At 42.6% G+C, this 16,996-nt stretch overlaps 1 protein-coding gene across 12 annotated transcripts in view; it reads right to left on the minus strand.

Moving 5' to 3' along the window:
• Positions 1-622, minus strand: part of KALRN (kalirin RhoGEF kinase) — a 524,667-nt gene extending 524,045 nt beyond the window's left edge. For all 12 annotated transcript variants that reach the window (XR_012633922.1, XM_074910291.1, XM_074910292.1 and 9 more), the window contains exon 1: positions 461-622. Coding sequence is in view for 11 of the 12 variants with exons in the window: in XM_074910291.1 (XP_074766392.1) it covers positions 461-533 (73 nt within the window). In the remaining variant the exon portion in view is untranslated. The remainder of the gene's footprint in view (positions 1-460) is intronic.
• Positions 623-16,996: the final 16,374 nt, after the last annotated feature.

Consider the following 16,996-nt stretch of genomic DNA (forward strand, 5'->3'; position numbering starts at 1 on the left):
GGCCAGGCAGGGCTGGCAGTCGCCGCCGCTTCCCAACACCGGCCGGTACCCGGGCGGACGCTGCCCGTGGCGGGGGCCCGGCGGGGCCCAGCCGGCGCAGCCTCCCGCGGGGGCGACAACGCGGCGGCTGTCCCCGAGCAGTCCCCGCGGGGCTTTTGTGCCCGCCCGGGGCGGGGGCCCCCGCCGGTCCCCTCCCGAGGCGGGCGGCGGCGGGAGCGCAGCTCCGCGGTAGCATCCTCCCGGGGGCGGGAGGGGAACCGGGTCAAGGACGAGCCGAGAGGCCGCGGTGGACAAAGCGAGGAGACAAGCAGACAGGCAGGCGGGGATCCCCTCCGTTCCCCTCCTCTCCCCTCCCCGCAGCTCCGCTGCCGGCGGTGCCCGCGCCGCCGCCGCCAGCCCCGCATCCCGCGCGGAGGCAGGGCCCGGCGCTGCCCCGGTCCCTTCCCCGCAGCTCCCCTACCTGTTCGGAAGAAAGCATCCACCTCGGAGTCGGGGACAGCGCCTTCCTCCGCCGCCCCTTCGGCGGGATTCATGGCTGGGGGAGAGGCGGCGGCGAGCCCGGCGGCTGGTAATATCCAGTGAGTTAGGGAGGAGGAGGAGAGCCGGGAGGGAGAGAGAGAGAGAGAGAGAGAGAGAGAAAAAGAGGGAGGGAGGAGAGGAGGGAGGGAAGGAGGGAGGGATGGAGGCGCGTTTAGCAGCGAGCCCAGCCGAGCGCCGCCCGGATCATCCCTTCCGCGGTGCCTGCGGGGCGGCTGCCCCCGGGCTGGGCTGCGCTGCCCCCGGGCTGGGCTGGGCTGCGCGGGGCGGGGTGCCGGTGCCGGGGCGGGGTGCCGGTGCCGAGCCCCGCCGCCGCCGGCCCCCTCCCCTCCACCCGCTATTGTTCCGACCTGCTCCGCTCCCCCCCGCCGCCGCTGCCCCTCGCCGCGCTGACAGCCCGGCCCGGCCCCCGCCGCTCCCCTACCGGCGCCTCCTGAGCCAGGCCGGGCGGCTGCGGCGCCCCCCGCCGCCGGGGCAGCCCCTCCGCGGGGCGCGGCCGCTCCGCGCAGCAGCGCGGCGGGGGTCCAGCTGCTGCTGGCGGGGCGGGCCGGGCACAGGTGCGGCCGGGGGGGAATTTTTTTATTTCTTCCCCTGTGCCCTCCGCAGCGGTATCGCTGTGCGCCTCCCCCCGGCTGAAGCACCGCCGGGCTCTCCGCCGGGCAGGTACCCGGGGAGCGGCGCCGAACGCCGCTGTGCTTACACGGGAAAAATGTCTTTTGTTTTGGGGTTTGGTGGGAGATTGGTTGGGTGTTTTGGTTGTGGGTTGTTTTTTTTTTTTCCTGTTCATGGGCTGAGGGGTACGATTGCGTTGGAAGCGATCAGCGCAACGGCATGTTGTTGCAGGTATGCCTTCATGTTTTATTCTTTACAGTCCTAGGCAAGTAGAGAGCCAAAAAGGAGTTTGAAAAGCCAAGACCCTGGTCCCAGCTCAGACATTGATTCAGCTAGCTAAATGATTTTTATTTCTCTGCTGCAGCTCCAGTATTCGTGATTTGGGACAATAATTGTTGTCTCAAAAGGAGTGCTGTGAGGAGTACTTGTTTGTACTTTGTTAGCAGCTGTGTTAAATATTATTCCCTGAGCCCAGTTATCAAGATTTCAAGCACAGACAGGCAGAGATAGACAGAAAGACAGATGTTTGCCATTTGGGCACTTTCCTTTCTTCTCCTGTTCACCTAATTGAAGTCTCACCAGCTCCTCATTCTGCTATAATCGCGTAACAGCTCTAAAACTAGCAGTCTGCTTAAGAAGAAATGTTGCTGTTTCACCTATTCAAAACACCATTGTAAAACAGCAGTGTTACTCTCGCACCTCACAGTTGTTGATTTTTGTTTTTAACGGTAGAGGTAGCAAAGATGAACTGCTGGAGTAATCACCCCTCTGGCTGTATTACTCTTGGATAACCCATCCTTGCTGCAGAATTGCATCTCCCACTCTCAAGAACAAAAGTCTTTTAGCCAGCACGTCCTCATACCCTCAAGTGTCATTATCCTGCAGGGGTGATGCCCAGTCACCACTCCTCTGACACTGAAAAATTCTCATGTTTAAGGGACTCTATAGGTGCACAGGAGGAAGTCAGCTGTAGAAGATGAGGACAAAACATCTCTGGAACCTGGTCACCACAGAGGGACTCACTGGAGCACTTCAAAAGAGCTAAGTGTCAGTCTAGTGTATCTCGAGAATTAAAATATGCTGAATGGCAGAAATCTCAGAGCCAACTGGTTGTAAGTGACACTGTTTGGATCAGATCTCAATCTGACAGGTAGGTTAGCAGCTGAGGCTGGCAGAACCTTTCCTATTTCAGCTCAGAATATTTTACACAACAGAGGAACGTGGGTTTCCTCCATCTCAATAGCATGTAGAGTAAGGCTGGATTTGAATGTATGCTCACCAACTAGATACATTGCACTTGATAAAAAGGCTGAAAATTTCCCTGCAGAAACGTAACTGTCCAAATAGCATTGACCAGGCAGGATGAGCACAGGGATCCCAGTCACATCTTCTCTGACCTTACCATTTACTACTGGAATTGAAACAGAACTGAGAAGCAAATCATACGTCATGCCTGGGGACTGCAGAGATATGAGCAAACATCCTATAGAGATCTATCTAGCACTTAGTTTCCCTCTGGTTGTCCTATTCCCTCCCTTCTAATCTCTGATCTACTGCCCAGTTCCCAAGCCTAACACCAGCTGGTTTTAAGTGAAGCCATTTACTTCTTTATGTTTACGGATAAAAAGGGTCATTTCACAACTATCTGCAGAAAGTACCAACACAAAAGCTGTGTCTAGGCTGCTGAAGCTCATTGCAGACCTCTGTGCTGTCTCTGAGCTCACATCCTTAGGACAGCCACGATGCCAGAACCACCTCCGTATCAGGAACACCAGCAGGAAGGCATTACCACAGTACAAGCACCTGAGTACAATCAGTCTTTCAAGCCCCAGACTTTCTTCACAGACCATTCATCCTTTCTTCCACATCACACCATGATGCAGAAAAGCCTTCCATCTTCCAGGCTTAAGCAAGCTGCATCTTTTCAAATCCCATCTCAAGATCTCATCTCTCAGTATTCACTACCCACAACTCAGATGCTTTTCTTAACCCTCCTTCTGCCCCAGACTCACATACAGGTTGGTTTGTGAGTGTGGGCTAAAGCCTTGGTAGCTGGGAATAACATGGCTTTCTCATGAAGCACTTTGAATCCATCCAGGTTTGATACAATCTGGATGTTTTTAGAGTCAAAGAATTCCTCCTTCAGGAGAATCCTTAGAAGCTAGAGAGGAGTTACCCATAAACCAGGGAGGTTTTGTATCATCCAAAGGGAATTAATGTTGTCAATGACAGAGAAATCTGTATTCTTCTTCCATTATGATCCCTGCAGGTGTGGCATAGAGCATCAGTTGTAGAAATCATATAGGCTATAGAAAACATCTTTGTCTATAACCTACAATCAAACCTGTTAGAAAACGCTGAGGGAGGGAGAGCAGTTCATTTAGCTGACCTGTCATCCTGATACCTGCACAGATTCCTGATTAACGATTAAACCAGTTAAGGTCCTTATATTTAACCATTAAAATACTGGTATCTTCTGAAAACAAATTTTTTGTTCACAGAACAACTTCATTAGAACAATAATGGTCCCAGATCTCTCATATTTTGAAACAAATGGGAGTTTCCATGTTTAAAGTGTTTGGAGGTTTTTTCATCCAGTTTCATTAAAGTATATCAAGACTTAGCCATGCATTTTTGTTGCCCACCTCTACTGTGCAAGGCACAGCAAGTTTGCTCTTCTGCGCTTGCAGCTCCACTGGCCAGGGAAACCCTGCACAATATATTCACTGTTTTCGTGGCATTATCATTGAAGCAACAGTCCTGCTGTCACATTTAGCACACACTTTTCATATGCACACACCATGGTAATGTGGGATGAAGAGTATATCAGATATCAGTAAACTTTAGTGCAACCCCAGACATTAAGTGAGCTACTATTTTTATTAACACTGCAAGCAGAACAGGGCTGTCACTGTAAAATATCATTAACAACTAGGAACCACCATGACTTCAGTTCAAGTCTTGGCAACAAGTTTATAGTTTTTGTTGTTCAAAGAAGAGCTGTTAAATATAGAATGAAATACTTTCTGCAATGTATAAATCACTTTTTAGATATAATGCTGAAGGCACCTACACTTCCCTTGAAAAACAAAACATTAAAAAAAACCCTGTAGAATTACGTAAGCCAAAATACACTAGTTTCACTGACAGATGCTGCTTTAATCTTTTTCGTGGCTCTACTTGACAAATACCTCAATCCATACCAAACAACTTAGTTTAACTAGGTACGAATGTTTTTATTTGTGACAGCCCCTAAAGCTGCTCAAAGATCAGAAACTGTCACATAGGCTTTTGATTTAAGGCCTCTCCAAGAGTCAGGTTTTCCAATAGGATGGCAATAGGTGGCATCTGAGATGAAACATTTTTTAGATAAATCTCATGAGCTTGCAAACTATAGGATGGGAGGAAGGAGAAGAATTTGAACAAGAAATCAGTAAAATTAATCTTTCTAAGACAGCAGATCCAAGACAGGAGAAATGTATTTGAAGGCTCTAGGACAGTTGCACTGCTGGAAACAGTACAGCACTCCCAGAAAGCACATGCAATGTGGGTGTCCTGCACAAAGGATCAGGAGTCAAGCACCACGAAACACAGTACACGCACCAAGGGTTCTCATTCAAAAAGAAACAGGGAGAAAAAACATCCTGCCAGGCTCAGCAGACAAGCTGCAGTCGTCAAGGTGCTGCAGAGACCGTTATTTGTGCAGAAAGCCTCTCCCTTGCAGTGTCACAGCAATGTCTAAATACAGAGTATTAATAGGTAGATCAAAGACAAAACCTGAATAGCAGAGCAGGAAAACATAAGTCTTAAAAGCACCTAAGGCTGCCTTGTTAATAAGCTATTTGCAGCTACATTCTGGGGTATGTGAGAAGAATTTCTCACACCCAGAGACCTGTTCAGACCTATGTTTAGGTATTAGAGTTGAAATTACTATGCTCTTAAATGGGACCAGGCGCAAGGGGTGGAAGTTTCCATCCGTATTCTATATATCAGGAACGCTGCAAGGGAAAATCTGGAAGTCCCCTGAAACACAGTGTGCAGAGAAGCCTCTAGGGCAGGATGGAGAAGGCAGAAGGCACGTTTCATATGCTTAGACTCAAATGCCCACATATATGCCAAAGATTATTTCTGCACTCAGTAGACTGCACATCAAGGTTGGCTTTACAGTACCCACACATACATTTACACACAACGGTTAGCTCTACCCTTTGCTCAGATGTGCAACAGCTGTATGGGCAGGCATAGAGCAAGCTCTGATCCCATGCCAAAGCCCTTGTCCCAGCATCATCCCAGCTATTGTTATCCTCCCCATCTGGATCAAAGCTGAAGTGGGAATGTCCGCTTAGTTGCCATCTAGTCTCCTGCTTCCAGAGTCAATATTAGTTCCAATTTCCCTTAACTTGGACAGAAAACTGAGCAATAATCACTCCTCTTCAGAACCCACCACATCCAGAAGAACATTATACAATTAGCAAGACAATTTAAAAAATAGTAGTTTTATCAGTGTGGCAATGCAGATGCTTGCTATAGCATCAATAGACAGACTAATGTGCCTCTTCTGTAAGATCTATATCTGCATTTGCTACTCTGGCCACAGAAGCTTAAACTGAACTAGCAGCAAGCAGAACAGCTGATGCATCCAAGAAGATAACAGGTCTTTCTCTAAGTTTACAGATACAAATCTGGAAAGAGTCAGTAATGACTGAAAATCCTTTCCTCCCCGGTAACTATTTCAATACACTTGTTAAATAAGTTGCTAGCACTAATGGATCACAGATTCTGTTAACTATGAAAAAAAGAAATTTTAAAAATCTAATCATGAAGGTGGTATCCCTCAGCCAGATTCCGTTTGCTGCAGCACGGTAGAAGAGAGAAGCTTGTGTTGGCCAAGTGTACACTGTACTTTTATGCATATAAAGAACATCAGTCTTAAGCACTGTTAAGCTGGAACATTTTATTCTAACTAAGTTTCCTGCAAACATTTAATCCTGATGCTGCAATTTTGCCAGATTCTTAGCGATACTGAGTAGTATTTATTTACCAGGCACTCCTAAACTCCATGCAACCTCCCAGGCAAGTTCTGCCCAGTGCAGAAAGAGTTACAGAACTAGACCAGAAAAAGGAAGTATTAAATATTGAAGTGTTTGGGGAAGAATGTAAATGTACATAGTAGCTATTCAAAAAACCAATTTTAAGGTGAAGCATGCATTAAAATTAAACAGTGACTACTACTTTATTACCACAAGCATTCATTTCAGTGCACTTGTAGGATACTAATTTCACACATGGTTGGACATAAATACTAACCTGTTCTCCATTTCACCAGTATAAATCAGTGTGAGAAAGAAGTTTCTTCCTGGGATAAAAGAAAAGTAGCGGTGTTGTATGCAAAAGCAAAACCAATGTGAGCTCAGTTTATTTTTTTTATAAAAAGTTAGAAAACTAAATTATTGGATTCTCCTAAGAAGCCCTAGTAAACCTAAAAGTAATCAGCTAACATGTTAATAGTATCCTTAGGACACCAAAGGATTCATACATTCTTATTGAATTGGGTGGTGTCATCTTTGCAACCTTTCAAAAACCTCTAGATCTCCTTACTACAAACTACACTATACAGTCCTCATAAAATCCCACCAGCAGCCTTTACAGACCCCATACCTGGCAGCTGTTTATCCTGCTTAGTGTTTTACAATATCTGTAACACTGAACACATACATTGTAATTTCACGCCAGACTCCACCCAGTAACTGGAATGTCTTTTCCCAAATTACCCAAATGAATAAGCTTAATCAAATAAATTTTGGTTTGTTTTTCAGTTAACATCACAGTATTGCTCAGGTAAATTTACACAAGTCTTATCTGCAGAGCCTCACATGAGGAACTGTCACAAGATGCTTCTTAGTTGGTTTTTTTTGCAGTGGTTTGGACTTTATATTTTTTTTGAAAACAGAATTAGTGTTACTGAAGGCAGCAATCAGCAAATTACTGAGTCCAAATCTGATACACCAGAGTCATTCAATAAGTTTGAGTTTTCACCCACATGCCTGCAAGCACACACAGCCGTTCTTTCCACTAGATCTCAGGGGCAGTCATAACTCTTCTTGACACCAGAAGCAGGGGTCGGTTATTCAGCCTCTCCCTGCTTTCCAGTAACTACTTCCCTCCAGAGAGCTTTAAGAGTCTTGCTGAGCAGATCTCTTCGGCCACCTTCCCCAGATACCTTTACAGTCTGGCTTACAGCTATGGCTGGAGAGTTTCCAGATGTTCTCCTTTATTTATTGTCCTTTTGGCTTATTCTTTTCCACCTAATAGCAGGTCTCCTATCTCTGCTGCCTATAAACAGAGGTTCGCAAGAACAGAGAGTAGCTCCAGCTTCCTCCTGGCATTGCTTGCTACAGGAAAGTGTGAAGGAGAGAAGGTGTTGGGATACTGGGAGTACAAAAGAGGGATGTGTGACTGCAACCAAAGACTAGTAACCAGGCCAGGAGGAAGATGTGTCCAACCAGCCACATCCTTGTGCTTCCTGGCCCCCTGGGCTGAGGCTCAGCCTTCCACCCCCCTCCACAACGATTACAGACCTGGCACTTAGCTGCTTGCAGCGGTAACTCAGATCTCACACAGCTCAAAGTCTATCTTCACTCTGAACTTTAAAAGTAGGTCTCTACTGCCACCGCAGCTTGCTGGGGGTATCTTACACTTCCCAGGCATTAAAAGGTCAGGGATGGATTCCTGTGGTTCACAAGGAGACCTGGACAGACAGACAGGGATGATAATGTACATATGGTATATTGGAGATTCCCAATGAGGTTTGTGCCAGTTCCGACAACTGCAGAGATAAATGTTCTGCACCCTACAAGAGATGCTTCAGTGGCAGAACATTCAAGGAAAAACCTCAGTACCACGGAGAGGCCCAAAAGCCTCTGTATGATTTGGGTTTTCAGTACAAATTGCCACTTTGATATTTGTATTTTTAGTTCCAGTGCTGATGGGATCAAGATTCTTGCAGAAGTGCAAATCTGGTGTGCTGAGAGCTTAGAAGGAGATAAAATTAGGAACCAGATGAGAAGTAACACATGATACTGTTCTGCAGAAGAGGCGAGACGGTATTTGAAGACACTGTTTTCAAAACAATATTGTTCCTCGCCACTGTGACACTTGCTCTAAGAGGGAGGTCATTTATATGACTGCAGGTAAAGCTCACATGCTTTCTGGAGTATAAGACCTGCCTTTAAGGCAGGTATTTCTACAGTCCTTTCTGTCAGTCTAATAGAGGCTGGTATCAAAATTGCCCTCCAGGAAAGCTGTGCTATAAATTCTTAAGGACCACACATGATTCTGAGTATCTTTGAAAACATAATGCCTCACAGCTGCTGGAGCTGAAGTACTCCCTTCCTTCAAAGGGTAAACCTTCATTGGTCATCTGGATCTGTTTAGAAACGCTGATATCTGCTAAAAGGGAGCTCTCTGTATCACTATGACTGGTACAACAAATCCAGAAACTGTACACAAGTACCAACCATCTTCCTTTCCTTGACTATGTCATGTCAGGTCTTCCCTGTACTCTGGTGAACATCTGGAAGAGACCAAACCTATGCTATGCGATGTCAGCACACTTTATTTCACAGACAGCACTAGACAGCTCACGCTGCACAAAGTCTGAGCTATAAGCCACAGCCCACCTGGCTACCAAGAGCCAGTGTCTTTGGACCAAGTCTCTTTGGTCCTGACAGAACAGAATTTTTTACCAGCAGATCTGGTGTATAACAGACAGAAGTCTGCAAAGGCCTTCATACGCTATCTTGTTAGTGATCAGAGAAAGCATGACTCATTTCATCAGGACATCATTCCATGGGTTTAGATGTCTGGGGCAGCAGCAGGGAGACCAGGATACCAATAAAGTACCCAGAAAGAGAAGGCTGGGCAACCTTTCTTGTTTCAGTGTGAGGCAGAATTGGGCTAATATCAGTTTTTAACACCTAATACATTTGCTGTAACACATAGCTTTGGTAAAACTGACTGAAACAATTCTGGAAATAGTGAGAAAGAATTCAGAATGGTTTTATTTCAAAATTTGACATTTTGACTTTCTATCTGAAAATGTGTTTTTTTGCTTCAGAGAGATTTATTTTAAATGGTTGATGGTTAGAGACCAGCCAAGTATCCTGAAAGGGAAACAAATACAGGGTGCCTGTGCAACTCGAGCAGTTATGGCTACTGGAAAAACTCTGGACCTGTGTACATGCAGTATATGCTCAGCAATATTCAGTCTGGTATGTAGCCAAAGAAAAAAATATTTTTACTCCAGTGCCAAAGCCAGAACAACAAATATATATTAGGTAGAAACAAATATTGGGAGTAAGGATTCTTAGATTCAAATCCAAGGTTTCTTTGTGCAGTGAACCATGACCTTCCAGAGAACAATTACCCCTCTAAATAATAATTAACGTATCTTCAACAGGGCTATAGTGTATTCTTACCTTCAGGGAAAGGCTGAAATCATTACAGTTCAGTGAGATATTATTAGATCTACAGCTGAATGACACACTACTTCAGGGTGAATTTTACTCCTATGAGAAGCCTTGGCGGATCCTTTGCACTGAGGTGAATTCCACACTGCCATTTACAGTGGGTGTTATAGAGCTATAGCAGGATATTTCGGTGCCCAAAAGACACACATTCCCCTTCCAGCTTCCATTTAATCCCCCCAGTCGGCTCTGCAGGCACAGGCTGGGCCACAGCCACATTGGTCCCCATTTGCTCACAGGAGCGACACCCAAAAACCTGCAACCCCTGCTTCAAGTCTGATCTGCTGCAAGTGCTAAATAATATCCGATTGCAAGTTCTGCCAGGAGAAGCTTTCATCTCAAAGATAAACCTCTTCATCAGTTATAAAATGTAACAACGCAACATGACAAATGAATTTAAGATTCAAATGTCAATATTGCAAACAAATGCAGCTTTCCTAGGCAACAGAAGTAAACACTGCAGTCATTATTATCATTCATGCAGTCAAATATCATTTGAAATCCATGAATTCATATTTGTTTATATGTAATGGCATTTTAATCCTTTTATTTTAATCTCTTGCCAAGACTATAATTCCTGCTCCCTTTATATACATCTATACACATGTATATTTGGGCTGATTCTTCCCCAGTCATTGGAAAAGAGAGTTTCACACACATTTCTTTTTTTAGTTTGGTTTTTTTTTTAAAGTGTGAGGAACCAAATTTTCTAATTTTGGCAATGAAGATTAAAGTTTTCTACTAATTTTTTTTTTTTATTTACCAATAGTTATTATCTTGTCTAACAGATTACACAGGTTTTCTATGCCTTGTATTTGCAACACTGTCACAACAACAGCATTTAATTTTATTCACTAGTGTACATAAGTGTCATAAGTCTACTATTGACTCTAACAGTGGAACTGGAGTAAAATCCCAGGCCTGGTGAAATTAAAAGCAGAAGTCCCTCTAACATCAAGAAGACCACATTTCATCCAAATGCTTTTCAGTCTGATCAGTATAAGATGTTTTTATTGCTGAAAATCCCAGGTTAAAATTCTACTATCAGCACAACTCATCGTCCATTTAGGTTATGAAACTGGAACTAATCTTAGAAAGTTTAGACAGGAGCAATTTCTCTTACTTCAATTAAAATGAACCTTTATTGCATTCTATGTTTTCAACAAAGGGTATTGTTCAGAAAATTGTCCTTCCACCCTGTACCAATGTGCTCCAGGATCTCCCCACTTCTTTCTTCTGTATCAGTTACTAGACCTTGCACTACCCATGATAACACCAAGTTTTTACACTTCAGAAGTTGCATCTAATTCAGAATTCATCAGTTCACATGCGCACTTAAATTATTTTTCCTAGTGCATTATCGTGTGTTTATCCTCACTGAATTTCATTTGACATCATATTGCCCAATCATCCAGTTTTACTAAACCCTTCTGGACATCCTCCCAGTCCTCCATACTTTCTTGCTTGGTTTCACTATCTCATTATATAATTAATCTTCTAGATCATTATGAAGTGTACTGAAAGGTATATCCTCTACACTATAAGTGATTATTCTTAAGATTGAATAGGATTTTGCTGTGATTTTTGCATCACAACCATGAAAACATTAGAAAAATACTCCAATATACATCCCTAAGGATAATGAAAGCTGGATGGACTTCTTCCTTTTTAGGGGCACAGTGGTTTGCTCTTCTAGGCCCAAAACCACTTTCTGTGGTTTATGGTGTGGTAACTAAACAGCACACACTTCAAATAGAGTCTAATGCTTCCAACTTCTCTTGTGCAAGGGAGTTGAATATCCCGGATACATCAGTGGTGCCTGTGTTTGCTTTAGTCCTCCTTGTACCCGGGAAGAACACCATAAGCCTGATACTGCTCACTGACATGTTCTCTCCTTCCTTCTAGGAGCTCTTGCCATCTCCTGCAAACCCAGGTGGGGAGAGGGAGATAAGTGAGAAGGAAAAGAGGAGGAAGGAAAGCATCACCACGCTGGGATTATGCCAGGAGCCTGGTAGATTTAAACACTCACATTACAGTTCTGTAGATTTTAAGTGACAAAGACCATGAAAATAATTTCAAAAATCCCTAAAGAAATGACTATATCTGCCACACTTTGCCAAGGCGTGGAGCTGCCTCCTTGCTATGCTATAGTTTTGTCCGTAACAGTGTGGGTGGACATTTTTAGACACTAACATCAGGCAGAGGAGCTACTGACTCAGAATCTGCTGTGAACTTTCAGCTGACAGGAGTCAACTCCAAAGTCTCCCACTGGAAATCAGTTTTCCACAGCCTCCAAGAAACTGATCCATGAGAAGGTTTCAGAAACTCTAGCTGAGCACACCCAACTGACATTGCTTTCTGTCCACCGCCAGCCATAGACACACACTTCTTCAGAGCCCAGTATAATTTGCATACAAGTCAATTGAAAGACAGTTCAAGCTCCAGGGCTGTCGCTTCCTTATTCATTTTGGAAATATTCTCAACTAAAGCAAAATTGCCATTGGCCTACTTCCAGATTTCGAAGAGAGAAGAACTGCAGGGTTTGACTCTTACTTGTAGTTTCTAATTCTTTAGGGCAATGCTTTCTCTTTCCCTACAATTGGCAGCTTTCTACCCATGCTTTTACATATCTCATTTTCCCATCTTCTTCTCTATTACCTTAATGAAAGACAAAGTATCTAAATAAAAAATGAATTTGGGGGTTGATTGATGAAACTCAACAACTGTGTGACAGAGTTGTCCGCAATAGGTGGAAAGGCTCATTGACCCAGAAGTTCCCTCTTGGTCCTGTGCCCTTCTCTGCCTTCCAGCTACACTGTGACAAGGGACAAACAGGGTAGCTCTGGTCAGGAGGAACATACTGAACACAAACACAAAGATTTGGATTTTTTTTTTGCCTTAAATGTATTTTGTCATTTATAAGATTTTAAATACTACCATATTTTCATACATAAAGCATACATAAATTTTCAAACATAAATAAAGGTGTTTTGCATGTACATGAGTGGCTGTGTGTGTGTGCATGCACACACATTCTTATACACACACAGGAATCTCTGGATCCTGTGACAATTCTGCTATGGATTTGCAAAATGACCTCAAGCAATTCACAGTTCTGTGCCTCTCTTTTATACTTCTGTAAAATGGTTATAGTGATACTTATTTGCCTCACAGGAGTGGCAAGGAGCCCTCATTCCAGTTTACAGTATTCCAAGATGCTCAAGGAGTGCTAAAGAAAAGTGGAGAGTTAATTGGTTCATAAATTGTCAACCTTGCGGTCATCCTCCAGGTTAAAAATAGCTTTAATAAGTCGGTTCTTTTTGAGTTAACACAGAAAAAGGCAATTACTTATGACAAGGTAGGAAGTTTGTTTTTTTTTTTTTTTTTCCTGAAATGAGCCCAAACACTAATTAGTGTGTAAACATTTATTACAGATTACCACTCTTTGGAGACCTGCAAACAAATTTCAGTACAATCCTAACAAATGCTACAGCACAGACTGCTATGCACACATCACATATACTTTTTGTAGCATATTATTGTAATACTAATTGCTTCAAGACATTATGATGTAATTATAACACCGTTATGGAGACAAAACAATGTTTCCATGGTTCTATCAAGATGATGTATGATACCAGAATGAAGCAATGTCAGTGTGCACATATAGAGGCAACGCTGGATTGTCAAAGTGAAACAAAAGGATGATTCTGTGAATTGTTGATGAGCAACCTTTAACAAGAAAACAGAAGTGTCACCAACACAATTCTGCAAAGATGGCATGATGTCCAAATTAAATAAAACAAAATCAGAAACATTCCATTTAAATCTTGTTATGAAGGACAGTCATTTATGCATTTGTGATTCAGCTTTTTTAATGACTCAGTTACACTAAATGACAATGTTTTGACAGTTCATCTTGAATGGCAAGAGGATCATCTGAGCCATGAGCTTTTTTTTTCCCCTCCTCTAATCACCTTCCAAAGAGATTATAAAGTGTATTTCTGGTAAAAAGAGTGGTTTCATAAAGGGAACATTCTGAAGACCAATATTTATTCATTGTCAGTGACCACCACAGAAAAGTTCTATTCCTACATTTTTTTCCCTATAATGTCTCATTTTTACTGTAATACCTACACACTGAACTAAAATCAGAGCCTTATCTTGCCACATACTATCTAGACTGTATGTGCAGTCTGGTTTGGAAGAGTTTCCAGCCTAAACAGCAGAACTCACTGGGAAGTTTCAATCCAAGTATTATATTTTAAGGAAAAACAGTCTTCCAAAATTCAAAATTTCCCCATAGGAGAATTCCAGATTTGCCAACTTTCTTTTTTTCTTCCATTTTGTGATGGAAAGAACCAAGTCAGTCAGTCCGTCCTTCCTTCCTTCCTTCCTTCCTTCCTTCCTTCCTTCCTTCCTTCCTTCCTTCCTTCCTTTCCCTAAGATTAGTCCTCCAGCCTGAACTACTTCCCATGATGTGTCACATCTCTGCCCTAAATAAGCCACCACATGTTACAGGAGCCACTCTGTTCAGAAATCCCAACCCATATAGAAGAAATATCCTTACTGTAATTGTACTGACGTGAAGATGGTGCAGAAGCTGCAGTTCAGACCAGCACATTTGTGTTCTCAGCTGCATCATCCATACCTTTGCACCTAGAGAGCCACCAGATCGAACCCTACACTGGTGTGCAGCCACAAAAACTCCCACAAAATCTTCAGCTGACTTGTCAGTGCCAAATGCATTCTTCTCCTTTTTAAAAGGTTCTTTCATATAAGGAAATATATTATGCTATACAGAAATCTTTCTCAAGTGACCACCCAAAGGATTAGGGAAAATGGGTTGCCCAGTAATGGCATTGATTTTTATTTGACCTGCAGTTAAAATCCAATCTGGGAAGGCAGATGTATATATTACAAATAACCTACAAGGCACATTGCACTGAATAGAAGTCTTAAGACACATCCTGTATTAAGATGCCTCTTCCCAAATAATTTCCTAATTTCTGTGACTGCCTTCTGCTTAAGGGTCATGTGAACAAAGAGATGCTGAACCACTGTCACCTCTCCCTCTCCTATTTGAGCAGCAGAGGATCCAGCGTGTGCATACTGTAACTTCACAATTTCCATAGCAACACCAGAAGGGTCTTGTTAACCACAGGTCGCACTCACAAAGGTTTTAAACCATTCTGCAAGCCTTGAAAGGAAGGTGCCAGATACACTGATTATAGTTTAAAATTCCTGATAAGAGCATAATTTTAAGGTAGCAATTGAAAAAGGAAATCTCTTTCAGGTGGAAACAGTATTGCTGCTGTTCAGCTCATCTAGCTGTATTGTAAGACAACTCCCTAAGGAAAATTTTCTACTCCTTATAAAATGAAATATTATTTTAATAGTTAATATGAATCAGGAGAGAAACTTTACTACAGAAAAAAAACACATAATTTCATCTAGATAACTGTTGTTTTTCTATATATCTGCTATATAAAGCTATAACACAACTGACAGCCAAAGAGAAATAGAGCAGTAATGGTGCTATTGCTCCCTCTACTGTAAATATTCATTATTTCGCATTACAGGTGATACAATCCAAGTCATTAAAAATAACTCAACTATTAAAAAAAACAGCAATAAAAACAATTTATGTTTTCAAAATGGCATAACCAAATTAATATGTTCCCTAGCAATGCAGTGGAAAGAATATTCCATGAAATAAGATGCCTTTTTTTTTTTTTTATAATGTATAAAAAACCAGCAAGTAGCTGTAGGTTTTAATTCTAGCTGTAGTCATAGGTAAGTATTAAATGGATAGTGGCATTCATTATCTTAAAAAAATAAACACATGAGCAAACCTTTCTGCCACTGGTCATAGCCTTGCTTCCTAGTGGCAAAGGGAAAACAGAAATAATAAGTGCCCAGTGAGAGGTATTTTGACCTTCTGAACAGTCTCCCATTACAAACATCGGCACTAAAGAATTCAGGGAATTAATCAGGGAGAGAGGAAAATAAACAAGAAGGTGATTCATGAGGAGATTTACAGGGCTGAACTCTACGTGCACGGGAAAGCAGATTATTGAATAACGCACAGCCTTCCGTTACCAGAACAGCTTTATTTCTCAGCTCAGCAACCAAACGCGCTCATTGCCGAGGTGCTGGGCTTACACAGAAAGTCTTCAAACAAACTCTGATCCTCTGTCAAAGACCAAAGAGGCTGAACATAATTTTATACAAACCATCTAAATATAGATTGCTATTGAGCGGAGGACAGAAAGAAGTTGCCTCAGCACCGAATTGCTCTCTTCAGAGGCTTTATTTCTTTGCAACTAGAGATTTGTAATTTAAGAAAAAAGCCTCTTCCATCTTTTCTGCAGTATTACAGTAATGGAGAATGAGAATGTAGCCACCAGGTTTTAGTACAAAATTCCTGCTGGGAGGCAATTTAAATTTGCGTTCCCTCTTTCTGGGTCCCTGCTATGGCTCAAAGCAATCAGCAGCAAGGGGACTCCAGTGAAGAAGGGGCTGATGGCAGACACGTGCAGGAGCCTCATCCCTGGACCTGGCTGGCATTTGCACAGGCAGCATCAGGTTTGACAAAGACCCCCAAAATCCACAGACCAGAGAAGATTCATACGACTCCAAATTTCCCAGCTATTTAGAGAGCAATTTGGAAGTTAATTGCCCTTTTATCCTTTATCTAAAATATTTCTTTACAGGAAGGAATAAGGTAACTTTCATTTCATTGAGGTAACTTTCATTTTAATTATGCAGGATAAAGATCCTCAGCTGATTTGTCTTAACGCACTCTCCGCTGTTCAGTTTGGACAAAGCTCCTCTTTTATTTACCATCAACTGAAATCAATAGAAAAATCCTCACCGATTGCATTGAGCTATGGATCAGATATTTGTTCTCTGCAGCCTTTAAGGATCTGAAATTGTGACTGTATTTTAACATACAGATTTTTTTTTTTCTTTTGTGCAAGAAAGCATGTGTCAGGCGCTTTGGGGAGTGTGTTTCAAGTGCCTTATTCACTCCGTGCTCTGCTGCTGGAGGAAGCATATGGCTCTTTGTGTTTGAAGTCCCATAAATCTGCATTAGTTTAAAATATATGAATGTGAATCATTAGCCTAAGATTTCAGAGCTAGTAAAAGAGAACACAAGTTCAATATCCCTTCTAAGCATTTCTGAATTTGACATTATTATGACTGACAATAACACCATAGCTGCATATTTAAAGTGTGTCACTGACCACTCTTAAGACAGTTTTTTTCTAGGGGTAAAAACTTATTTTAAAGTTCAAAAAAATTTTATATTTTTTCTT

Source organism: Athene noctua, chromosome 7, assembly GCF_965140245.1.
Source record: "Athene noctua chromosome 7, bAthNoc1.hap1.1, whole genome shotgun sequence".
NCBI classification, from domain to species: domain Eukaryota; kingdom Metazoa; phylum Chordata; class Aves; order Strigiformes; family Strigidae; genus Athene; species Athene noctua.